General features: G+C 38.5%; 3 protein-coding genes and 1 long non-coding RNA gene across 5 annotated transcripts; 2 read left to right on the top strand and 2 right to left on the bottom strand.

Annotated features, from left to right (window-relative positions):
• Positions 1-3,541: 3,541 nt before the first annotated feature.
• LOC110868988 (uncharacterized protein At5g39865) lies at positions 3,542-4,737 on the top strand. Its single transcript, XM_022118276.2, has one exon. It carries the CDS (start codon positions 3,703-3,705, stop codon positions 4,507-4,509), a length of 807 nt encoding a protein of 268 aa, XP_021973968.1. The 5' UTR covers positions 3,542-3,702; the 3' UTR covers positions 4,510-4,737.
• Positions 4,738-7,046: 2,309 nt separating this feature from the next.
• LOC110937007 (serine/threonine-protein kinase STY13-like) lies at positions 7,047-8,931 on the bottom strand. Of its 2 annotated transcripts, none has more exons than XR_004866302.1 (5): positions 8,793-8,931; positions 8,020-8,719; positions 7,652-7,743; positions 7,343-7,423; positions 7,047-7,258 (listed from the first exon to the last, which is right to left on the bottom strand). XR_004866302.1 is itself a non-coding variant. In XM_035977224.1 (5 exons), exons 1-5 carry the CDS (start codon positions 8,850-8,852, stop codon positions 7,235-7,237), a joined length of 426 nt encoding a protein of 141 aa, XP_035833117.1. In that variant the 5' UTR covers positions 8,853-8,931; the 3' UTR covers positions 7,047-7,234. The 2 variants fall into 2 exon arrangements, 1 of the variants encoding a protein (XP_035833117.1); XM_035977224.1 differs by having other exon boundaries at positions 8,551-8,719.
• Positions 8,932-17,552: 8,621 nt separating this feature from the next.
• Positions 17,553-17,918, bottom strand: LOC110908783 (uncharacterized mitochondrial protein AtMg00810-like). Its single transcript, XM_022153796.1, has one exon. The coding sequence runs from the start codon at positions 17,916-17,918 to the stop codon at positions 17,553-17,555; it is 366 nt and encodes a 121-aa protein (XP_022009488.1).
• A 1,197-nt stretch (positions 17,919-19,115) lies between these two features.
• On the top strand, positions 19,116-20,812 carry LOC110937019. The gene is made up of 3 exons (XR_002590500.2): positions 19,116-19,249; positions 19,753-19,821; positions 20,581-20,812. It is a non-coding gene; the product is annotated as an uncharacterized LOC110937019 (long non-coding RNA).
• Positions 20,813-25,740: the final 4,928 nt, after the last annotated feature.

Here is a 25,740-nt window from a genome sequence, read left to right as displayed (position 1 = left end):
AGAAATAAATAATATCACTATTTTTCAATGTGTTATGAATTAATATATGTATATAAACTAGTAGATGCCCCGCCCGTGTTGCGGGGTAATGACCGAATAATTCTCAATCAATTAAAAAAAGATTACTATAATTTTGCTATGAAAAAAAAAACGATGATAAGACTGTAATTTTGGGCTCAGGGCAAAACTGTAATTTTTCAGGACTAATGAGCCAGTGTTAGGCAGCTAGAGTTATGCGCCGCCCGCGTTGCGGGGCGCTAAACCGAGTATTTCTTATGTTAATAACATCTACGCCTTTATGTCGGTTAGTTATACATGCTACCTATAACACGATATAAAAAAAGATACATCAAGTTAACCAACTAAAGAAAAACAGTACCATAGTTATGATAAAAAAAAATTAATTAAAACGATGACAAGCGTGTAATTTAGAGTTGGGGGCAAAACAATAATTTGTCAGGACCAATTAGCGAGTGCTAGGCAGCTGTTTGGCATGAATAAAAACAAAATTAAGTCAACAAAGTAAAATAAAACACTACCATGGTTTTGTCAAAGAAAAAAACGATGGCAAGATTACGATTTTTAGCGGAGGTAGAATCGTAATTTTAAAATGGAGGTAAAATAATATATTGAACTGAGGGCAAAACCATTTTTTTATTTTGAAATAGGGGCAAAATCATAATATTTTAGCTGCCGGTAAAATCGTAATTTTTAGCTGGGGCAAAATCGTAATTTTAAACTGGGAACCAAATCATAATTTGGCAGGACTCTAGCTGAGGGCAAAACCATAATTTTATTTTGAACTGGGACAAAATTGTATTTTTTTACTGAGGGCAAAATCGTAAATTTAAGCAAGGGACAAAAGCAATTTTTTATTTTGAATCGAGGGCGAAATCGTAATTTTACACCTGGGATAAAATTGTAATTTGACATCACCTATAAATAACTAGAGTAAATTACGTTTTTGGCCCATGTGATTATATAAAAAAAACAAAAGTCAAAAGTGGCCGCCAAAAGTGGCCAACCACTTAACAAAACTATTCCCCCATGACGTCATCAACTTATAAATGTATATGTTGAAAATTTAACAAAAGTCACACGCGTAATAACATACGCTATCCTTAGCCATCCAAAGCGATGCGGTTCGAGTTCATCACACACAATAGGAAAAAACACTTGTATAAAATATTTGAAATGTATATAAAACCCAACAAAATCAACCTTGGTGATTTTAATCTTCTAAAATGATAACGATTTAATGAGTACCTCTACTTTTTGTTTGATTGAGCATTGACACTTGATTTGAATTTGGAAAAACCACCCAATCTATTGTAAAGTAGGGATAGATACACATAGAAGCTTTTCAGAAACCACCACCACCAACTATTGTCTAAATTCCATAAGTAGTTTGCTTTTGGCTTGTTGAACGGTCCCCCATTTACATAATTATTTGCCTATTTGGAATCTTGGTACTATAATTGCTATCTCACTAATAATGTTGTTATTGTGTTGCCTATTTTTATTGGGGGGAGTTGAGAATTATGTAATTCTGTGTAAACGGTTGAAAGGCTTGTTAAAATCATAGTATAACATTTCTAGTGAAGTTATAAAATGGATTTTCACGCACAATGGGGTATAGATAACATTTATACGCAATCTGATAGACAGAAGGTAAAGGTAGCATGTACCAACTTACAAGTTTCAAATTCAAAATCTAACCACTATCTCGTTCACATGTAGGGCTAGCAAACAACCTCCGTCTCATCAGCTATCACGTCTCAAAATGGGTATGGTAAACCCTATGAGTCTGTGACAAACCTGATGCTCACCTCGCAACAACATGAAAGGTTGGGAGATTGACCTACAGTCTGTATTGACTATCAGGAAAGTAAATAAGAGAAAATGTCAAGTCTAACAAAATATTCACAAACTTGCACCACATTGGACTTCGAGGGACATGATGAGGTAACTATCACCCAACATTTATAGGTTCAAACTTATACGAAATGTATTGACAGAACTCATATATCATCAACTTCTACTCATCACTTTTCTGGTAACCAGCATGATCAACTTTAGGAAGTCAGCGTTAGAAAGAAATAAAATCCACGTCTGGAATGTCAGTACTATCTGAAAGACGACAAAATGGCCTAGAAACGCCAACCACCGTGCCAAGGCGTACAACAATATGCTATTCATACATTACAATAAACAATGGTAAAGATATCAAAACAATGAAGATATCCATTGCCTATAAATTCTCTACTTCGAAAGGAAGATAAATTCACTTGCCACAACATGCCAAGTTCTTTGTATTGCAACATGATATATGTTATGCAAGAATTATTAAATATGATACATGTTATGTAAGAATTATTACAATGGAAGGTGTAAATAATAAGTTTTATACCACTTGTCGGAATAACTACACTTCTAGAACCATACAATAAGGTATAAAAAATGTCGTTAACTTTAGTAAATATGCCCGCTTGCGGACGGTTATCATGCATCATGTGGTTGCGTTGATAGCCGAAACACAAATGTATACATGCACTAATCGGCATTTTTCCCAATTGTTGAGTGTTATGTGCCTTATGTTCAAGGCTTGATGCAAAACTATTATCGAGTCGGGGGTCTCACTGGAAGCTAGCAGCCTCTCTATTCCTATGGGGGTAGATGTAATGTTGTCTACATCTTATACACAAAGATCCTATCTTAACTTTGTTTTGCCATTGATGGAATTAGGGGTGCAAACGAGCTGAGCCGAGCCCGAGCTCGGCCAGGCTCAAGCTCGATTAACTTATGAGAGCTCGAGCTCGATTAACTTATGAGAGCTCGGGCTCGAGCTCGGCTCGATTCAAGCTGTGTTTTCAAAGCTCGAGCTCGGCTCGTTTGTATTTTATCAAGCTCGAGCTCGGCTCGGGCTTGACTCGTTTATTATCTATTAATTAGTATATTAAATAAAAATAATATAAATAATAGACTTTTTAGGCTTGCGAGCTCGATAAGTAAAGCTCGGGCTCGGGCTCGTTTACTAAATATGCTTATTTTTAGGTTCGAGGTCGGCTTGTAAATAAGTTTAAATAAGCTCGGCTCGTTTACATTAAGGCTCGATAAGGCTCGACGAGCCTAACGAGCTTCACTTGTGAGGCTCGAGCTCGGGCTCGATAAACAAACGAGCGGCTCAAGCTCGGCTCGGGCTCGATAAGGCTCGGCTTGTTTCGAGCTTTTTCTCGAGCCGATCTCGAGTAGCTCGCGAGCCGCTCGGCTCGTTTGCACCCTTAGATGGAATTATTAAGTATGATAATGATGATGAATATTGGCTCTCGTCAATCGTCATTAATTTAAGCCCATCAAAAATACTTTTAAGTAAATACAACATTGCCTCTCGTTAACTTTACATAAATGTTCTTTTAACCATAACGACCTACCAAAACATTTCAAATCACCCCCTCAAAAACTTTCAATCTCCTTTTCAACCCCCTCCTTTCTTTTATATCCTTAAAACCAATCAATCAAAAATCAAAACACAAAAAAAGCTTCCTCTTCCTCTGCATCTTCCCCAATTCTCTCCATCATTTCAATCATAATATTTCAAATAAACACAAATAAATAAATTAACAACCCCTCTATTTCCCCAATCTCCACAATCGTTCTTCAATACTTAATTTTTCCGGTTAATTCCTCACGTCAAAAACTGAAATGTGGTCATACCGACGAAAAAACGACAACGACAACAACAACGACAACAACGATTACAGCCCAAAATCACGTAGACCACCTTCCAGCCCCAATTTCAAACGCCGAACCTTCAAAGACATCGAAACCTTAACTCATGACAACGACATGATCGAACAACAACAACAACAACAAACCTCTTCCTCCACACAAAACACCTCCACCAATGCCACCACCACCCGACCCACCGTCTTCCACCGCGTCCACCTCGCCAACCGCTTCACCCGCGCTTTTGCCGCCAAACCCAAACCCGAACCCGGTTCAGTCAAACCAAAAAAACTAGAAAAACTCGTACCCGGGTCGGATAAACGGGTAGTAGTCTACCTAACAAGTCTGAGAGCCGTGAGATCAACGTTCGAAGCATGCCGGACCGTCCGATCAATCCTGCACGGGTTCCGGGTGCCAATCGACGAGCGAGATCTGTTAATGGACTCGTCGTTTTTCGACGAAATACGGAAGATTATGGCGCAAATTGGGCAGGGTAGGAGTGACGATAAAAGGGTGTCATTGCCGAAAGTTTTTATTGGCGGGAGATATATTGGTGGGGCTGATGAGATTGTGGAGCTGCATGAGATCGGAGAGTTGAAGAAGTTTATGTCCGGTTTACCGGCGGTGGCTCCCGGTGTATGTGAGATTTGTGGTGGGTTCCGGTTTACTTTGTGTGAAGAATGTAATGGGAGCCATAAGTGTCCGTTGGAAGATGGTGGGTTTACGACTTGTGTTGAGTGTAATGAAAATGGTCTCATTAGGTGCACATCTTGTTTGAGCTGATAATAAAAGTTTAAAATTGAGCCACACGTTATTATCGATTATCAGAGTGGGTCTTTGAGCGGTGAGTTTTGTTTGAAATGGTGGCAGGCCGGATAACGAACGTTGTCTGCTTTCGCAAGCGTTGATGGCCTGGGTAATCGAGCTTTTGTTGTAAAAGAATTTATTTAGAGGAGGTATTGGGTATTTATGTATTTATCACAAGTTTTGATATATATATTTTTTGTTATATATGTAGTTTGTTTTGTTGGTAAAATTGGAATAGAAATTTAACCATAGTTTATACCAAATAAGGACATTCGGGGTGGAGACCTTTTTGTGCGTGATGAAACTTGTTCACGCGTGAACAATTGCAAAACACCACCGCCACCCCCTTGCCATCACGCGTCAACCTTAAGTCCCGTTATATTTTTGACGCGTTATGTTTTGATTGATGTGAGAGAAATTGTTGGTTGGAGGGAAACTGTTGGGTGTGCTTGTGAGTGATGAGCATTTCCACTAAAAAAAGTTGTGAGTGATGGAATTTGTACAAGTGATGACCACCCCTACCGTAGGGGTGATCATCACTTGTTCAAGTTCCGCCATGTCATCAACTATTATTCCATCACTCACAACTTTTTTAGTGGAAATGTCCATCACTCACCACCACACCCAACAATTTCCTCCCAACCAACAATTTCCCTCACAACAATCAAAACATCACGCGTTAAAAATAACACGCGTTATAAATTTTACGCGTGATAAAGTGATATGGCGGTGGTGTTTTGTTGTTTTCTACGCGTGATAAAATTTCATAACGGGGATATTCCCCTCCACCCCGGGTCCCCTAAGAATGAGATATTTATTCTTTCATGTTGAATGTGACTTTAAGAAATTGTACAAATCATTTGTTATAGCCTTCACATGTCTCTATTCATGCGATGAGGATGTTTATGTAAAAGTTTTTTTTTTTTTTTTTTTTTTTTTTTTTTTTTTTTTTTTAAACAAATCACAAACTATTATATATTGTTCTTCTTTGTTTTGTGTTAGCTCTTGAATGAAGAATATGAGATTTGTATCTATGTAATTTAATGTTAAAATTGTCTTCTTTGTTTTGTGTTAGCTCTTGAATGAAGAATATGAGATTTGTATCTATGTAATTTAATGTTGGTCTATTGATTTTACAGTTTGTTCTAGCAGAGACAAATGTTATAATGAAACGAATACGAATATAAAAGCATGCATGCATGTGACTTTTAACTTGTCTAATTGTAAGTCGTAACGGCTGTATTTACAAATAAAATATTAAACCACTCTATCAAAAGTCACTAATTTGATTGATGATATTGTAATCATCTCAAATAATCATGTTGTTATCACTAATCGTTTGCTAAAGTTGATTTTGGTGATAAATTTTAACCAACTTCACGTGGTTAGTGGGAAATAAACCAACTACCAAACACGATTTCACTATGATGCAAGGGGAGGGGGTGGTCACTAGTGATATAATTCTATCACTCACAAACACCAATCAAGTTCCGCTATGTCATCAACCATTTTTCCATCACTCACAACCTTTTTTAGTTGGGGTGGTTATCACTCACCACCACACCCAACAATTCCCCCCCCCCCCAACCAACAACTACCCTCACAAAATAATATCATCACGGCGTTGAAAAAATCACGGAAACGTGTTTTCGTTAATGTATCACGCGTTGATGTTTATAGTGGCGGTGGGAAATAACGCGTTGAACATTGTTTCCGTGATGGTATAACGCACGGCCCCCTCCCCCTAAGACGTTTTTAGTCATTCATGGCTGTTTAAGGCCTTTAAACGACACCTCTATTTCTAGTCTTAATTTAAGACTTACTTTGTTTGTTTCCTTCAAAATCATAATTATCTATTGGATGAAATTTGTCTTCGTTTAGAGGATATCGTCTAACGTTAGGTTAAATTAAATCATATTAAATAGTTCCATGTATAGGTACTCAATAGTTTTTGGTTCAGAGTTTAGGGTTCGGGTTCAGAGTTATCATTCTTGTCAATACGTTTTCGTTAGGGAATTCGTTTTCACCTTTAACTCTGCCTAGTTTTTATTTTGTTTTGTGGGAGCTAGAGTTCTATGCTAATGGGAAATTAAGTGTCATTTTCCTTTAGGTTATCTACTTATCTTCATAGGTTGTGATATTAAAGAGGAAGCAATCACTACTACAAAACATAGCTTTAGACGGGGTGATATGGAACACCGTCTTAATGTACACCGGTTTAAAATCAAGTCTTTTTAGACGGTGTTCAATTTGAACACCGGCTTAAACTTGATGAACACCGTCTTTTGGTGTTCAATTTGAACACCGGCTTAAACTTGATGAACACCGTCTTTTGATATTATGTTATAAATCGTCGCTGTTATCCTGTCGTCGCAATCGTCACTATTTCCCTGACGTCGTTGATGCTTAAAAAACGTTTTTTTTTGTTTTTCTTGTTTTTTCAATACAAACCTGCCAATTTCCGGTTCACGACACACAAAAACAAAATAAACATAAACTAATAAGCATAAATGGTTGCCTTTAAAAAAAAACATAAGCATAAACGTTACAATCCGGGTTTGTTTTAAGTCACAATTCACAAACACGTCATAAAACTACCTAACATATAAAATGTAATAATTGTACATCATATCCGTGTCACCATCCGCTTCTTCATCAGATACTTAGTCAAATACTTTCCAAACAGCTGCCTGGAGGGGGGTTAAGTACTCATATGCAATGCAAGCTGGACAAAAAAAATATATTTATCAACTTTAACATAAATAATAATAACCCAAACAAATGATCCATTGCAAAAATATATATATACCTTCCCAGTTAGTAACTCCCATAACACAACCCCAAAACTGAAAACATCAGCCTTATGATCATAGGGTTTGTGTTCAATAATCTTCAAAAAAAAAAGTAAATTATTAAAATAAAATCAAAGGCAAAAGACAAACATTGATTTAAAAAATGGAACTTCATAATACAATCAGTTTTGTTAAACGGTTTGTCGGCGGCAATTTGATCCAATTACTCTCTTGTAGGTAAACTGGGTCAAACAGGCATACATGCCCGTATCATAATTTTAGTACAACTATTACTTTTTTCTGGATTTTTTATATAAAAGACGTACCTCAGGAGCCATCCATCGATATGTCCCCGTTTCGGCTGTCATGACACCAGTCTGGGCCTTTACTCTCGCAACACCAAAATCTACCTTAACAACTTGAAACCAAAGTGCCATGTAAGATTTTGGGATTAGAATCATGGTAAAGAACTAAAAAATATCTTAAAAATCACATCGATCGATATATGTACTGATGTCAATAACAAAGTTATCCACGCGCATTGAAGGGGAGACTTGTAAATATAGATAACAAAAGGTTTTATGTACACTATTTAAATACATTTACATAGTTGACAATGATTTACACATTGGTATCATACAAAATTTAGAGCAAGTAAGGTCATATTATTGACGGAAAAGAATTCTAAAATTACCATGGAGGTAGCGCATAACAATAAAAAGTAGCTTCCTTAACGACAGTAGTTGATGAGTATAATGGTAGACAGTTTAATTCTTTAAATTTTACCATGGAGGTAGCGCATAACAATAAAAAGTTGCTTCCTTAACGGAATGTGCGCCGGAACCATCACCTAGAGAATTAAAGCGCAATTGCCTCACCTCGCCTGAAAAAATGTGCCTAAGCGCAAGAAGCGATGACTTTTAATTTAACAACTATGTATGAGAAGCAGAACAAGGTCTTGATATGTAATATGATTAAAGAAACAAAGATGGCTCCGGGGATCATATTCAACACTTCCAAGCTCTACTTTTTGCCTTATCCAAAGAAGTTCTTGCAAGTTGTTGCAAGAGGCTAAATTGTCTCCCTCAGTCCTCAACCAGATTCTTTGTAGAAGATTCATAACCACCCAATTAACATAAACAGATGGTGTCCGTCAAAAGCTACACAGATTTCTAGAACTGTAATAAAAATTGTCAGCTCTATCCAATCTGAATTAAGAACATACCAGTAAGAGACTGAAAGCAATGGAGATCAAATGTATCTGTTTCAAGAAGTTCAATACCAGAGCATCCCTGAATGGGGGAGATTTGCTGAGAGATTGCGTGCATTGAATGCCACAAACTGGCCAATCTCAAGCTATCATTCGTGTCCATTCTTCCTTGCAATCCATAATCCTATTCCAATTTCTGATTTGATTATTATTCAAGATCCTAATAATAAATCTAATCAGGAATTATTGGGAATTACCTTGTAGAAGATGAGACCCCCTGATTTGTTGATGATGTACAGGCTGTAAATTGCTGCCATAGACCAAATAAAGGACCATTCATATAACTTATTTCCATAGTTTACCCTTTTACTAGAACAAGCAAAAAGCTATTTTTATAGGGAGACTTGTCAACTTTTCATGAAGAGAGTGGGAAAGTAAGTTGACCATTATACTCATCAACTGTTAAAAATCACTATTTTTAAAGTTCATTTAGACCGTGGGGTATGGTGGGGCGTGGGTTGGGGGCATGGTGCGACACGTGGAGTATGGGGCACGCAAGACCAAAAGTCAATTTAGTGTAGCATAGTGATTGATCATAGTGCATCTTTTGTCCATTTTTCTTGATCACTTTTTCAACAATTTAATAGTTTTGGACATTCATGATAATGATTGGTGAATATAAAATATGGACATAAGAATAAATATATTTTTACTGTAGCACTGCAAACGAACTGAACGAACATGAACAAAATCTTGTTCGTGTCCGTTTGTTAAGAAATATATTTGTTCACGAATGGTTCATGAACACTTGCCGAACGAGATTTTATGTTTGTATTCTTTGTTAAGGAAATGAACTTGTTCGTGTTCGTTTGTGTTTGTTTGATAATTTCAAGCAACGAACGTTGATGAACACAAACTAAAGTTAATGAACGCAAATGAAAACAAACGAACACTGATGTGTGTAAAATGCAACATATAAAACACATCAATTAAGGCATAAAACTAACCCTTTTTAAGTACTAATGTTGGAAAAAGAGTGTTTTTGTCTTCCTTTTGTATTTTCAGGATGAAATGAGCTCAAAATCACAAAAGAAGCAAAAAGACTACTAAATCTACCATAAATACAAGAAAAGGAACAAAAGTGAACTGCCCGGACCCTCAACGGCACCTCCCAAGACAAAGAGAAGAGAAACAGAGCCTGAACACGCCCCGTGTCCAGTGAACACGGGGGCGTGCCCAGGAAGCAGCAGAAAAGACAAACCAGTAGAAGCTTCCATTGCTCACCACGGGGCCGTGCCCAGCGGACACGGGGGCGTGTTGAAAGTACAGCAGGCGCATTAATTGTAATTCGCAATTACAATTAATGAAGAGAGAGAATGTCAGACGGGCACGGGGCCGTGTTCAGCGAACACGGGGCCGTGTCCAGCGTTCTGTTCAGCCTATAAATAGAGGAGCTTGGCTTCATTCTCTCTCATCCCTTGGCACACCACCTCTCTCACACTTCATCCACCACCCACCACCACCATAACACCATCATCCACCACCATCATCCATTGTCCATCATAGAGTGTGTGAGTCGTCTCGGGATCCAAGATTGATCGTAAGAGTTCTTGACAATCAAGGCCATGTTTGCCTAAGTCTCTTACATCACTTGGTGAAGACAAGTGTTTAGTATAATACTTTTTATTTTTAATCTTTTGCACTTTTTATTTGGTTTTGTATTAATGACTTTAATAACTAGTTACTTATGTTGAAGGTGATCTTTCCTTATCGTTTGTCCGTGGTGTCTTGGCATTATTTTACTGTCTATATAAAATAAAAGATTTTCACCATTCATATCTCCACGGTCTATATGGAGGTATGTTGGCTACCTGGTCGGGGGTTAAGGGAACGGTTTGGTAAAGGTCTTGCCCTTGTTCAGCGTTTAGAGGTCCTGCTTGGGACCTGGGTCAAATTTAGTAGGATCTCCTTCAATGCCCATAGGTATTGGATGGCGGGGATCCAAACTCTTTGACCCCCTCATAAGCTAACTACTATTAATACTATAACCCGGCTATTTAGGACTGTATCCCTGCTGACTCAGACTACTTAGCCGAGGGTAACGTCACCGCCAAAAGCGGGGCCTACCATAATTTGCATTAATAACTTAATTCATTATCTTTCAATAATCCAACCCTTTAGGATTGTATCCTTGCTGACTCAAACTACTGGGTTGAGGGTAACGTCACCTCCGAAAAAGGGGCCTACTACAATAACTAAGATAATCTCTTAAACAAGTGCAAAAGTGCAAAAATAATCAAAGGTTATACTAATACACGTGTCGGATCCAAGTGATTCATCTTGTCTATCTGTTTTTATTTTATTTTCTTTTTCAGCATTTAGTTAGTTTTTATTTTTCTTAGTTTAAAACATTTTTCTAACTTTTTGATTTGATTAGACGTTGAGGATAAACCGGTATTAAAAGCTCTTGTGTCCTTGGACGACCTCGGTATCTTACCAACACTATACTACGTCCACGATGGGTGCACTTGCCCATATGTGTGTTTAGTGTTAGTAAATATCGTGTTTTATAAATTTAAAACTTGGCTAAAAGTGTAAAAAGGGCTTAAATATATATCAAAAAATATATACACACCGACACACATCAAGTTTTTGGCGCCGCTGCCGGGGACACAAGGATTTTAAGAAAGTTAGGAATCAACGGCCTAATCATCTTTTTATTTTTCTTTAATTTGTTAGGATTTTTTTTAGATTTTTCAGCTTCTGCAGAGCTCAGCACGGGGCCGTGCCCGCTGAACACGCCCCCGTGCCCAATCATTGGAACTGGCAATCCTGTTTTATATCAGACAGTAGGCTGAACACGGGGCCGTGTCCACTCAACACGCCCCCGTGCCCAAGATTCAGTTGCTGAAAACAGAACCGTTTGATCCCGGCGGTTGGTAACTTCTGATACAAACATGAGTAATAGTGATTCTTTTTACTTTCGGCACTCTTATGGTTTGTGGTGTCAAATATGTGGAGGCGAACACGAGGAATTAAAATGTTTCTTCCTCACTTATAGGCCACACTATATAGACCCACCAATTCCTTGTAGCCTTAAGAGGGGCGAAAGTAAAAATAAACACTATTTCTCCCTCGAATGCGCCCAACCGGATATTCTAGGAGATATGCTCCTTGACGAGCTATTTCAACTAGAAGAACTACTTCTAAATTGGTCAAAAGAACTTAGGAAGGATTTCTTAGATCCATCCCAAGACGATGACCATGAGGAAATGTTGGAACCGCATTCTGACAACCTCGTTGCTCCCGAAAATACCTTTCTTCCTAGACAAGACGTGGACGATAGTCGTCCCTGTGCCGATTGTGCCGTGAAGGACTCCCCATCGACCTCGTTCGGTGCATACATAGACCTGAGCGATTCGGCATACACCTTCTTTAACGAGAGCCCGGGAAAGGGTTGGACTTGTCCACCTAGAATGAAAATAGGAATTACCCTCACCGACAACCTCTTGCGTTCTCGCCTTAGTATAGGACAATTAAGGTATCTTAGGCACTTTGGGGTTGTTCCAACAAGTCAGGAGCCACCCGATATAAGTAAGCGCCTTAGAAAAGACAAAACTCCACGAGACAGCCCTCCGACACGGGGCCGTGTCCGGTCACCACGACCCCGTGTTCGCTCAGAAGATTTTCTGCTGATTCTGTCAGAATACGGACAAAATGTGTCAGGATTTTCTCTGCACACGGGGCCGTGTCCGGCGGACACGGGGCCGTGTTCAGTGTGCTGTCGTTTTCTTTAAATGCAGCCTGAATCCTGCTCATTTTTGACCACTCCACCAAGCAGAGATCCCTGGAATCTTCACATATACCATCCTAGGTAAGTACCAAAAGAAGGTTCCTAAGGACCATCTTATCTTTTCCACTTTTGTTCATTTCCTCTTCTTCCAAAAATTTTTCAAACCCTACCTCCATGGAAGCTTGGAAACCCATGATTCCAACCTTCTATGCAAGGTTTGTAGGAATTTTCGCTATGGATTCTTGTCTAAAGTTAGTTCCATAACTGTGTTTTTAAATTATCTAAGCTCATAACACGACAAAAGTATATGGAAATAATTTAAAAACCTAGAACCATTAGACAAAAAATTCCTGCAGACAGTGAACACGGGGCCGTGCTCACTGAGCACGGGGCCGTGTTCAAGGTACTGTTTTGCAAAAATTTAGCTCCTCGGCTTATTTCGCAGAAAATGGCCAGCCGGAACAGCGGAGCATCTTCAAGGAATAACCGAAATGGAAGGAGATCGTCCACCGCAGAGGATTCCCTAGTAAACTACGTTTACGCTTTAAGGGAAGCCGTGGACGAATTGACAAGTGTAGAAGAAGCTTTGGTGGATCGCGTTAATCATCTAACGATAAGTTTGGAGGGCTGCCTGCAAGAAGTAAACCTTCTGCACCAAAGGATAAACCTTCTTGCTTCCCCGCCTTTGGTTCCGGTGATTACACACAGGGCGTGGAATGTGGTACCCGAGGTTATCATCCCAGCAGAATGGCACGCCTTGCACCAAGTATCGCAACCAAGGGTAGTGCAAGGAGTCCCGGTAAGCGCTCCTCCTCAAGATACCGACGAGAATGAAGCTACCTTCTACCTCCCAAGGGAGATAGAAGAATGGCTTTGAGTGAGAACCTAGGAGCCATGGGCTGAAGAATGTTTCTACATCGGGAAGCTATTCCCGAAATTTTCCTAAATAAGTAGAACCTTTATGATAACCTTACGTACCCCTTAGTTAATTAACTATATTTATGTAATCTCTCTATTAGCAATGTTATGATGGTTTTTATGATTTATGGACTCATGGTGGTAATGGATGAAAAAGGGAACGAGAAAAAATGGAACCATGCAGAAGAACAGAACAAACCGACAAAAATCTCCATAACAGAAGGCTCCACACGGGCCGTGCCCAACCAACACGGCCCCGTGCTGAGCCCCCTGCAGGAAATCACCCAGTTCAGGTAACTGGACACGGGCCGTGTTCAGCGAACACGCCCCCGTGTCCAGGCTTCTGTTTCAATTTTATAATTTTTGTTACTGGCACTTGACCACGGGGCCGTGCCCGGTCAACACGGGGCCGTGTCCAGAGTGCCAGTAACACAAATCTTTGTTTTTAAACACACTTTTACATATTCTAATCAACCAAAAACTCTATTTTTGGACACATTGAGGACAATGTGTAATTTAAGTGTGGGGGGGATGCTAAAACCTTGGAATTTTGCAAAATCCTAAAACAAGCCTTACACAAAACTCTATTGGAACCGCTAAACACCCCAAATTTTTTCAAAAACTTTTTCAATTTTTTTTATTTACTTGTCTTAGTTTAAGTTGGGAATAACAAGTTATAAAAGGGTTATATTTTTACAAACTTACAACCGATAGCGTCGTGATAAAAAGAACTAACATAAGAAAATTATGAAACGGTATAACAAGTCTAGCTAAAATTCGATTATATATGCTTGGTCACATAAAAAACCCATTCCCACAAAAAGTGAGTTTTGAGCCTTTATTGAGCATAAAAATACACATATTTAGATTAAATGCTCATTTTTCGTTTCTTGTGTGAATAGCCGCTCGGTCTTTACAAATCTAGAACTTGCCACGACGATACATTCCCGGTCCTTACCAACTTAAACCCAAGTAAGTAAATGATGGAGGCATTAGGACTAACTATTTTTCTTTCAAAACCATTATTTTTCATTTTTTTTTTTACCCAAAATCCCCCTAGAAAACCCCTTTGAGCCTAAACCTTTCATTTCATTACCCCCAAAACAATTTTCTACCCACCAAAAACCTTTTTCATTTTTTTCACCTTTATTTTAGTGACAAACTCGGTTTTTCATAAACATACCTTTACGTGATCAAAAAAAAAAAAAAAAAAAAAAAAAAAAAATGATGAAGTCAAAAACAAACGTAAGCTACAAAAAGCTTGTTTGGAGAAATACTTCAAAAATAAATGTCACCAAAAATAAGGTATTTTACGAAAACCGACACTTGTTACGATTTTCGCCCTTTTTACTAACCACTAACCAACCACCCACCTTTAAACCCAAGCCTTCACCCCAAAAGACCTCTTGATATTTACAAAGGTAAAAGTTAAAAAGGAGGAGGATTGATCGCTTGGCAAGCATATGGAAAATGTAAATCCGTGCAGCTCTCGAGCGATTCACTTAAATATACACCTTCGGCCGAGTGATTGAGTGATCTCCCGTGAGGTATGTGAACTTGTATATAAATGGAATTTTAATAAGGCATGCTATGCCAAATTAAGTAGTTTATCTTATGAAAAAGTTCAAAATAAACCATGACGAATAAGATTGTAAATAAAATAAAAAATAGAACCTATACAAACCTTGGATTCCCGACACTCTAGGACAAGTTGAAAAACTTCTCTTCTACCTATTCCATTTGGGAGTGTAAGCCACATTAAAAGAGTTTTGCTTGAGGACAAGCAAAAGTTCAAGTGTGGGGGTATTTGATGTGTGTAAAATGCAACATATAAAACACATCAATTAAGGCATAAAACTAACCCTTTTTAAGTACTAATGTTGGAAAAAGAGTGTTTTTGTCTTCCTTTTGTATTTTCAGGATGAAATGAGCTCAAAATCACAAAAGAAGCAAAAAGACTACTAAATCTACCATAAATACAAGAAAAGGAACAAAAGTGAACTGCCCGGACCCTCAACGGCACCTCCCAAGACAAAGAGAAGAGAAACAGAGCCTGAACACGCCCCGTGTCCAGTGAACACGGGGGCGTGCCCAGGAAGCAGCAGAAAAGACAAACCAGTAGAAGCTTCCATTGCTCACCACGGGGCCGTGCCCAGCGGACACGGGGGCGTGTTGAAAGTACAGCAGGCGCATTAATTGTAATTCGCAATTACAATTAATGAAGAGAGAGAATGTCAGACGGGCACGGGGCCGTGTTCAGCGAACACGGGGCCGTGTCCAGCGTTCTGTTCAGCCTATAAATAGAGGAGCTTGGCTTCATTCTCTCTCATCCCTTGGCACACCACCTCTCTCACACTTCATCCACCACCCACCACCACCATAACACCATCATCCACCACCATCATCCATTGTCCATCATAGAGTGTGTGAGTCGTCTCGGGATCCAAGATTGATCGTAAGAGTTCTTGACAATCAAGGCCATGTTTGCCTAAGTCTCTTACATCACTTGGTGAAGACAAGTGTTTAGTATAATACTTTTTATTTTTAATCTTTTGCACTTTTTATTTGGTTTTGTATTAATGACTTTAATAACTAGTTACTTATGTTGAAGGTGATCTTTCCTTATCGTTTGTCCGTGGTGTCTTGGCATTATTTTACTGTCTATATAAAATAAAAGATTTTCACCATTCATATCTCCACGGTCTATATGGAGGTATGTTGGCTACCTGGTCGGGGGTTAAGGGAACGGTTTGGTAAAGGTCTTGCCCTTGTTCAGCGTTTAGAGGTCCTGCTTGGGACCTGGGTCAAATTTAGTAGGATCTCCTTCAATGCCCATAGGTATTGGATGGCGGGGATCCAAACTCTTTGACCCCCTCATAAGCTAACTACTATTAATACTATAACCCGGCTATTTAGGACTGTATCCCTGCTGACTCAGACTACTTAGCCGAGGGTAACGTCACCGCCAAAAGCGGGGCCTACCATAATTTGCATTAATAACTTAATTCATTATCTTTCAATAATCCAACCCTTTAGGATTGTATCCTTGCTGACTCAAACTACTGGGTTGAGGGTAACGTCACCTCCGAAAAAGGGGCCTACTACAATAACTAAGATAATCTCTTAAACAAGTGCAAAAGTGCAAAAATAATCAAAGGTTATACTAATACACGTGTCGGATCCAAGTGATTCATCTTGTCTATCTGTTTTTATTTTATTTTCTTTTTCAGCATTTAGTTAGTTTTTATTTTTCTTAGTTTAAAACATTTTTCTAACTTTTTGATTTGATTAGACGTTGAGGATAAACCGGTATTAAAAGCTCTTGTGTCCTTGGACGACCTCGGTATCTTACCAACACTATACTACGTCCACGATGGGTGCACTTGCCCATATGTGTGTTTAGTGTTAGTAAATATCGTGTTTTATAAATTTAAAACTTGGCTAAAAGTGTAAAAAGGGCTTAAATATATATCAAAAAATATATACACACCGACACACATCAAACACAAACAAGCGTTCATGAACAGAATATTTTATTTGTCGTAATTTTGAAGTATTTAAATAAGATATAAAAACTAAAAACACTAATGAACTATCGAATACAAACGAACACGTTCACAAACATAAATACCGAACACATCCTCTGTTCATGCTCGTTCATTCAACTAAACAAACGAAATTTCTTGTTTGTGTTCGTTTGTTTAATAAACAAACGAACTTCCCACCGAACTGTTCACGAACTGTTCGTCGAACGTTTGATACATTTGCAGCCCTACCTTGTTGTCTAGTAAGAGAACAAACACAGTAATTGGGGGTTGAATTGTATTGAGATTGTATTGTACTAAAAATTAGGGTTATACAAAGATGGTGTTTATATAGTCCACCATATTACACACTAGCCCCTATACTATTTGTTTCCTTCTTTCTGACACTCCCCCTCAAGTTGAGTAGTGGGATCTCCAATATTTAACTTGCTCAAACAGCTACTAAACGCATTTCCGTTGACTGCTTTTGTGAGAATATCTGCGAGTTGATCTTTTGATGATATATACGGAAGCTCTATGATCCTTTCCTCCAGTTTCTCCTTGATGAAATGTCGATCTACCTCCACGTGTTTTGTTCGATCATGCTGAACTGGATTTTCTGAGATTTGTATTGCAGCTGTATTGACGCACATAATTTTATTCGGTGCTGCCCTTTAAGAGAAACAAATGTCTTATAGAAGTTTCCTGATCCAAAGAACTTCGCTTAACCCTCGAGCAATGCCTCTGAACTCTGCTTCTGCACTCGACAGAGCGACCACCTTCTATTTCTTACTCCTCCAGGTAACAAGGTTTCCACCAACCAAGGAAAAGTACCCTGATGTAGACCTTCGATTTCCCTTATCTCCTGCCCAGTCGGCGTCAGTGTAAAGCTCAACATTTAAATGTCCATTTGCTTTGAACAACACTCCATGGCATGCAGTTCCCTTTAGATACCTTAGAATTCTTTGAGCAGCTTCCATGTGAGCCACTTGCGGTTGGTGCATAAACTGACTCACCACTCCAACAGCATAAGCTATATCCGGGCGAGTGTGGGAGAGATAAATTAACTTGCCCACGAGTCGTTGATACCTCTCTTTGTCTGCAAGCTCCCCATTAAGTTCCATGTGAAGGTTGTGGTTCACCACCATTGGCGTTTCTGCTGGTTTACAATCAATCAAACCAGTTTCCACTCGGAGATCAAGGACATACTTCTTTTGGCAGATGAAAATCCCTCAAGGTCTTTGATTTCAAACTTTGAAAACAAATTCTTTTCCAGCCATGCTATCTCTTCCACATCATTTCCGGTGATAATCATGTCGTCTACATATATGATCAGGCAAGTTACAAGGCTGTTTCTTCTTTTGAGGAACAGGGTATGATCAGCGTTACTTTAGTAATACCTGTATTCTTTCATGGCCAAGGTGAACTTTCCAAACCAGGCCCGAGGTGACTGTTTTAGCCCGTATAGAGACTTTTTCAATCGACAAACCTCCCCATATTTAAAATCCCCTGAAAAACCTGGAGATGCTTCCATGTAGACATCTTCCACTAGGTCTCCACGGAGAAATGCATTTGTAACATCAAACTGATGTAGAGGCCAATTCTCATTTGCTGCCACGGAGAAAAGGACTCTGATGGTGTCCATTTTTGAAACCGGAGAAAACGTCTCAGAGTAATCGATCCCATACGTCTGAGTGTACCCTTTTGCAACAAGCCGAGCTTTGTATCTTCCAATAGAACCATCTGGTTTATACTTAATTGAATACACCCAACGGCAACCAACTGTTTTCTTTCCTTTTGGGAGAATGCACTTTTCCCACGTATAAGAGCTTGCATCTCTGTTTCCATTGTTTCTTTCCAGTTCTTCTTACCTTGTGCTTCCTTTACAAAGCCAGGTATTTGTTCGGAGTATAGAGAGGTGACAAATGCTTTCGCACTGTTAGATAAGTTCCCATTAACTACATTAGCTACAGGATACCTTGAGGTTCTGGTTTCCCTCTCTGGCGAGTACCGTTTTGGAGGGACCCCACTATTGGCTCTAGGAGGGAGGGGGTATCTTCCGGTTGTCTCTGCTGCAACTGATTTGTTACACCCCTAAATTTATTAAACTATATATATTGTTATACATGTATAAGTTGGAATATTAATCATAAAATAATGAGAATCGAAACTAGGAATAATTAACCTAGTTAAATTCTTAATTTAAAAGATGGGGAAATCAAAGAATTATAACCATTGTATTAACTTGGAAACTTGAGGGACTAATTGTGTAAATTTTGAAAGATATTTTGTTCAAAATCTGGATAAACACTAAAGACACACACTTTGTGTGTGTCTAGAACGATCAGAAACCCAGGGACGAACTCTCATTCTTTCAAAACCCTAACTCCTCTAAATTCACTCAAAATCCAAGAAATAAAACCCAATTGAAGGTGAATCAAGGCTGAATTTGTGATCCTTATACTTAGTAGGTCACAAGGTATGTTAAATTTTTAGATATAATGATGTTGGCAAGATTTTGAATTCTCATAACAGAAATTAGTGGCAAGTTAATGGATGTTATGGGTAAATTTTGATGAATACAAGTCTAGGAAGGAGTATTAGACTATGAATTGATTTATTCATGTCATAATTCAAGAGTTTCATTACTTGTCATATAAGGGTATATGGGTTTTTGTGAAGAATTCATGTAGTCTTGTGATATTGGATGTTGATTGATGGTTATGATGCAAATTATAGTGTGATTATAGTTTTCTTGATATATGAATCAAATAACTATGCCTAAACTAGGTTAAAGTTATTAATCATGAACATGACAATGTTAGAATACTAAGTATGCACACTAGATGTTCGATAAAATGCTTGAATGAATTGAAATACTTGAAAAGTATGAAATAATAGTTTAATTGATTAAACAAGAGTATGAGATATCGAATATTGAACCATGAGTTCTAAACAATATATTCGAATCAAATTTTATAGGTGATTTGGGTGGATCCTCAAGTGGACAAGGCGGGTCGGATAACCGCTTAAAAGGAAAGCTTTGAAAAGGTACGCAGCTATTCGCTTCGTAATATCTTGTTTTAGTACTTTTATGCTTAGTTGTGGAATGATAATTAAATCGTTATAAAGTTGGATAATACTAAAAACGAAGGATTTCGTTTGTAGTATCCAAACACGAAAAAGTAGAAATGTCGAGAAAATAGAAATGAAGAAAGTGGTGGATTCCACTTAAAAGTTCACCGGGTTAAATTGACTCGGATACTATATGCTTGATTCAAAAAGGGCGATGGATTCGCTAGTGAAATCAAACGGGTCAAAATCACCAAAGTATTAAACTTTGGTAAGTTAAAGTGATAAATGTTCCTAATTAAGTTAAAACGGAAAAAATTAGGATATATGTACCTTATTATCGGCACTTGAGTTTTAGTTTAATGTGTTGTATTGTAAACGGATGATAAGATGTGGTTCTTATGGAAGTTTTGAGCTTATTAATACATTTTATACCTCATTAATGTAAACGGGTCGAATAATTTGGAACACTCCTACTGTACAGTGAACACTTCTAATGTACAGTGAAACTCCTACTATTCAGTGAAAACCCCTACTGTTCAGTGAACACTACTACTGTACAGTGAAAACTCCTATTATTCAGTTATACCCCTACTGTACAGTGAACACTCCTACTGTACAGCGAACACTACATAGAGCTGGAAAAATGTTGTTCTTTTATGTGTTTTGACTTTAGTACTTGTTAATACACATTATAAACATCAATGACTAATGTTTTGAAAAATTTCTGGATTATAGGTGATGGTAGCGAATTGCGGATGATAATCAAGTACCCGAAAGGATCGAACACACAAATGTCAAAGCTTCCGCAATTATAATAGTCCTTTTGAAACGAAACTTATGTGTAATAAGTAGAAGTAGTTTTGTTGAAAATATTTAAAATCCATGTAAATTATCGTTTTGTGGATATTTGGTAAAAGATACTTATAAAGTGATATATGTTTCAAGTAAATTACCCAATGTTTTTAAAGGTCTTACAAGTTGGTAATCAGAGCCTCGTTAAGACAAATTGTGTTCGGTTCAAAGCTTGATCAAGACATCCGGTAAGAGTTATTTATAAATAAGTCTAGATTTATAGAATTAGATAATGAAAAATATATGAAAGGTGTATTGGAGGAGTGTATGAATACGCTCGAACCCGGGGAAATACACTAAGTAAGAAAGGTAAGGCAAGATATGTACTTGACCGAACCTAAAAAGAAATACACATTACTTGTGATTAAGTATGTGTAATATAAATTTTCATGTAATAAGGTGAAATAAATTAAATAGTTATTGATTAACTGTTGTGAATATTTCAGTCAAAGAAATGGCCGGTGAAACCGGAAAGGAATCAACATCACGTGTAATTGAAGAGATGAAAGCTACTATTTCCGAGGAAGTCGGAAAAGCTTTAGAAGCTAGTCTACCGCAGTTCATTGATATATTAGACTATAGGCCCAGGGGCTCAGTTAGGTTTCTAGGGTTACAAGTAATCCCTATATATTGTAACCTATCCATTCAATAATGATCATTTAGTCTTTCATAATCTTACATGGTATCAGAGCCAGCCTAGGCTCTATACCGCTTCCGCCGTGCCACACACAAATAACCAAACCCTAGCCGTCACCACTTGAGAAAAACCCTAGACAGGGCGGTGTGCCGTCACTGCCACCGCCGCCCTGTCCAGCCGCTGTTCGTTTTCCGTTTCCCGTTTCCGGTTCTTCTTTTTTTTTTTCCCAGTTTCATGTTCAAATAAAGTTTCGTTTTTTGGTTCTAGATTCACCAGTGTTCTTACAGTCTCTTACCACAAAGATGATGCTACGGCTCATCCTGTTGATTTCGCATCTCCGTCAAGTCGCCCTTTGCCGCCGTGCTACCGCCGCTCATCAGACTACGGTCTTCCGCCGCGCCGCCTGCAGGATTACGATCCGCCGCCGCGCTGCTAACAGCCGCCGCTGCACTACCGTATTGGTTGCCTCTTATAGGATTACGAGATCATTCAAAATTGTGGATCGAAGAATATGGATTGAAGATTGCAAGATTATGGAATTTTGACCGAAATTGAAGACAGATTTTTTAGGGTTTATTATTGTTTTTTGTTTTCAGTCTAAGCTTCTAGTTCCATCCGCTACGTCTGCGGGGGAATATTAGACTATAGTCCCACGAGCTTAGTTAGGTTTCTAGGGTTATGAGTAATCCCTATATATTGTAACCTATCCATTCAATAATGATCATTCAGTCTTTCATAATCTTACATGATAGACTACAAACTACGCTTTTAGCGGTAATAGACGATAAGATGAATGAAAAGAAAGATGCGGGTAAATCGAAAGCGTGCTCATATAATAAATTTATGGCATGCAAACCCCCGTTATATCATGGTGAAGTTGATCCGATCGTTTGTTAATGATGGATTAGCGACACTGAAGGGGTATTTGAAAGGACCCATTGTGATGGGACTTATTTCGTGGCATACGAAAGTGGTCAGTTAAGAGGCCAAGCCAAGGATTGGTGGGATAATCTAAAGAAGGAACATCGAATTGAGGCCACGAGAATTATGACATGGGAAGAATTCAAAACACCGTTCCTTAGGCATCATAGCCCAAAAGCTGTAATCAATAGGATTAAAGAAGAGTTTATTCAGCTAAGGCATAATGGTGAGTTGATAGAGAAGATTACAGGAATCTTTCTCGATAAGCTCAGGTTTTGCGATGAGTTGGTTCAGACTGAAGAACAGAAAATATATTACTACTACAACATGCTGAGCGGAGTATCGGGAGTTTATGACTCCTTCAAAATACGGGCATCTTACAGAGATAGTGAATGCCGCACGTGAAAGGGAAATTGAGCTAAAAAAGCGGATTGAAAGGGGTGAGCGAAGGGTGTTTGATAAAAACCCAATCCCGCAAAGAAACAAAAGCTAAATGAAGCTCCAAAGAAAGGAGTTAACAAAGGGGGGATACCTCCATGCAAAATTTGTGGAAAGAATCATAAGGGCGAATGCTATTTAAAAAACAAACCATGTCCTACTTGTGGCAAAATGGGACATGTGGTTGCAAATTGCCCGGGAAAGGTGTCGGTATGTTTTAAATGTTACAAACCGGGACACAAAAAGTTTGAGTGCCCGGAGTTAGAGGGAACCAAAGACACCACTGATACAAAGCCTGATGCTCAGAAAGCAAGGGCAAGGTCTTTCAACATGACAGCCGCTGAAGCTAAAACTGAACCTGATGTTGTTTCAGGTATATTTCTTGTAAATTCAATTCCAGTACAAATTTTATTTGATACGAGTTCAAATAGATCTTTTATATCACATCTATTTGTTCAACACCCTACATTCACGTTAACAAAATTACCTATACCACTTGAAGTAGAAATAGGTGATAATAAAAGTTTTATTGTTTGTGATATGTGTTGGAATTGTAAACTGAGCATTGACGATGAAGAGTATTTTGTTGACTTAATTCCCATGTCAATGGGAGAATTTCAAGTGGTAATCGGGATGGATTGGCTAGCTCGATATCACGCGAAAGTAATATGCAACCGTAAAGAGATACAACTAATGTCTCCAAGCGGAAAACATGTTACTATTTATGGGGAGAAAAGCTGCAGCCCTATAATCTGTTCTTTCATCAAAGCTTGCAAGCTGGTTCGACATGGATGTAAGGCGTATATGGCTTACATACATGATTCGACAAAAGAGGCTCCAGAAATCAAAGATGTACCAGTTGTACGAGAATTTGAAGATGTTTTTCTGAAAGATCTACCGGGGTTACCACCAGAGCGTGAGGTGGAGTTTGGTATTGAATTAGTCATGGGCGCGAAACCGGTAGCCAAGGCTCTTTATCGATTAGCGCCGTCGGAACTACAAGAGTTGATGTCGTAATTACAAGACCTTTTAGACAAAGGATTTATTCGACCGAGCGTTTCTCCGTGGGGAGCGCCAGTATTATTTGTGAAGAAGAAAGACGGAAGTATGAGAATGTGCATTGATTACCGGGAGTTGAATAAACTCATGGTAAAGAATCGATACCCGCTTCCTAGGATCGACGACTTGTTCGATCAATTACAAGGCACAAGTTGGTTTTCGAAGATTGACTTAAGGTCGGGTTATCATCAGTTGAAAATAAAAGAAGAAGATATACCGAAAACAACATTACGAATGCGTTATGGGCATTACGAGTTTTTAGTAATGTCTTTCGGATTAACTAATGCACCTGCGGCTTTTATGGATCTTATGAACCGCGTCTGCAAACCAATGCTAGACAGGTCGATGATTGTTTTTATTGACGATATTCTTGTATATTCAAGAACGAAGTGGATCATGAATGTCACTTGCATGAAGTGCTTGAAACGCTTAGGCGTGAGAGACTTTACGCAAAGTTTTCAAAATATGCCTTTTGGCTGCGTGAGGTACAGTTTCTAGGACATGTTATTAATACCGAGGGGGTGTCGGTAGATCCGTCTAAAATAGAAGCTGTGACTAAATGGAAACCTCCAAAGAATCCATCAGAGATTAGGAGTATTCTAGGTCTTGCGGGTTATTATCGGAGATTTATACAAGATTTCTCCAAAATTGCAACTCCATTAACTAAGTTGACCCGTAAAGATGAGAAATTTGTATGGGATAGTGCACAAGAAGATGCCTTCCGTACCCTTAAAAAAATTTACCAGTGCCCCTGTGCTAACGTTACCAGATGTGACTGAAGATATGGTTATTTATTCAGATGCATCCCAGCTTGGTCTCGGATGTGTACATATGCAGCGAGGAAAGGTGTTCGCGTATGCTTTAAGACAATTAAAGATTCACGAAAAGAAATATCCGACACACGATCTGGAATTGGCGGCAGTAGTCTTTGCCTTAAAAATATGGAGGCATTATTTATATGGTGTGAAATGTACTATTTTCACTGACCATAAAAGTCTCAAGTACTTCTTTGATCAAAAGGAGTTAAATATGAGACAACGACGTTGGTTAGAGACGGTGAAGGATTATGACTGTGAAATTCATTATCATCCCAGAAAAGCCAACATAGTTGCAGATGCACTAAGTAGGAAATAAGAATATTCACATATTCGGGTACAGTCGATGCAGTTAATAGTGACCTCAGGGTTACTTGAACGAATCAAGGAGGCGCAAACTGAAGCTATAAAAGAAGAAAATGTGAAAAAGGAAAGAATAGTGGGTCAGCTCAAAGACTTGCAGGATAATAGTAATGGATTGAAAACCCGTTTTGATCGAATCTGGGTTCCAAACACTTGCAGTGTTAAAATTCTTCTTCTTGATGAAGCCCATAAGTCCCGCTATTCTATTCATCCGGGAGCTACCAAGATGTACAAAGACTTGAAACAAAATTATTGGTGGCATAGAATGAAACGAGACATCACGAAGTATGTGGAAAATGCTTAACTTGTTTACAAGTAAAAACAGAACACCAGAAGCCCTACGGTAAACTTCAACCGTTAGACATTCCGGTGTGGAAGTGGGAACACGTTACTATGGATCTGTTAACTAAATTACCAAGAACATCACGTGGATTTGATGCTATATGGGTAGTAGTTGACAGATTGACCAAGAGTGCTCATTTTATTACAATTAGAGAAGCATACACTTCTGAGAAGATTTCGGAAGTATACACAAATGAAATCATATCTCGGCATGGAGTACCGGTGTCTATTGTATCAGATAGAGATACGCGCTTTACTTCAAGCTTTTGGCGCGATTTTCAAGAAGAAATGGGTACTAAATTATTCATTAGTACCGCATATTGTCCGCAAACCGATGGGCAGAGTGAAAGAACTATTCAGACGCTCGAAGATATGCTGCGTGCGTGTATTATCGACCTTGGTGGTAGTTGGGATGTTTATCTACCACTAACAGAGTTTTCATATAACAATAGTTATCATTCTAGTATT

This window comes from Helianthus annuus, chromosome 1, assembly GCF_002127325.2.
Source record: "Helianthus annuus cultivar XRQ/B chromosome 1, HanXRQr2.0-SUNRISE, whole genome shotgun sequence".
Taxonomy (NCBI): Eukaryota; Viridiplantae; Streptophyta; class Magnoliopsida; order Asterales; family Asteraceae; genus Helianthus; species Helianthus annuus.
Note: the sequence above shows the minus strand (reverse complement) of the source record. Positions and strands in the feature narration are given on the sequence as shown.

Excerpts from the sequence above, each read along its gene's own strand:
- LOC110868988 (XM_022118276.2), top strand. The coding sequence starts at position 3,703 with ATGTGGTCATACCGACGAAAAAACGACAACGACAACAACAACGACAAC.
- LOC110937007 (XM_035977224.1), bottom strand. The coding sequence starts at position 8,852 with ATGGCAGCAATTTACAGCCTGTACATCATCAACAAATCAGGGGGTCTC. Across the intron at positions 8,720-8,792 it reads GGGGTCTCATCTTCTACAAG|GATTATGGATTGCAAGGAAG; the intron begins GTAATTCCCAAT and ends AAATTGGAATAG. Across the intron at positions 7,744-8,550 it reads TTGCTTTCAGTCTCTTACTG|TTGTTAAGGTAGATTTTGGT; the intron begins GTATGTTCTTAA and ends TTTGGTTTCAAG.
- LOC110908783 (XM_022153796.1), bottom strand. The coding sequence starts at position 17,918 with ATGGTGGTGAACCACAACCTTCACATGGAACTTAATGGGGAGCTTGCA.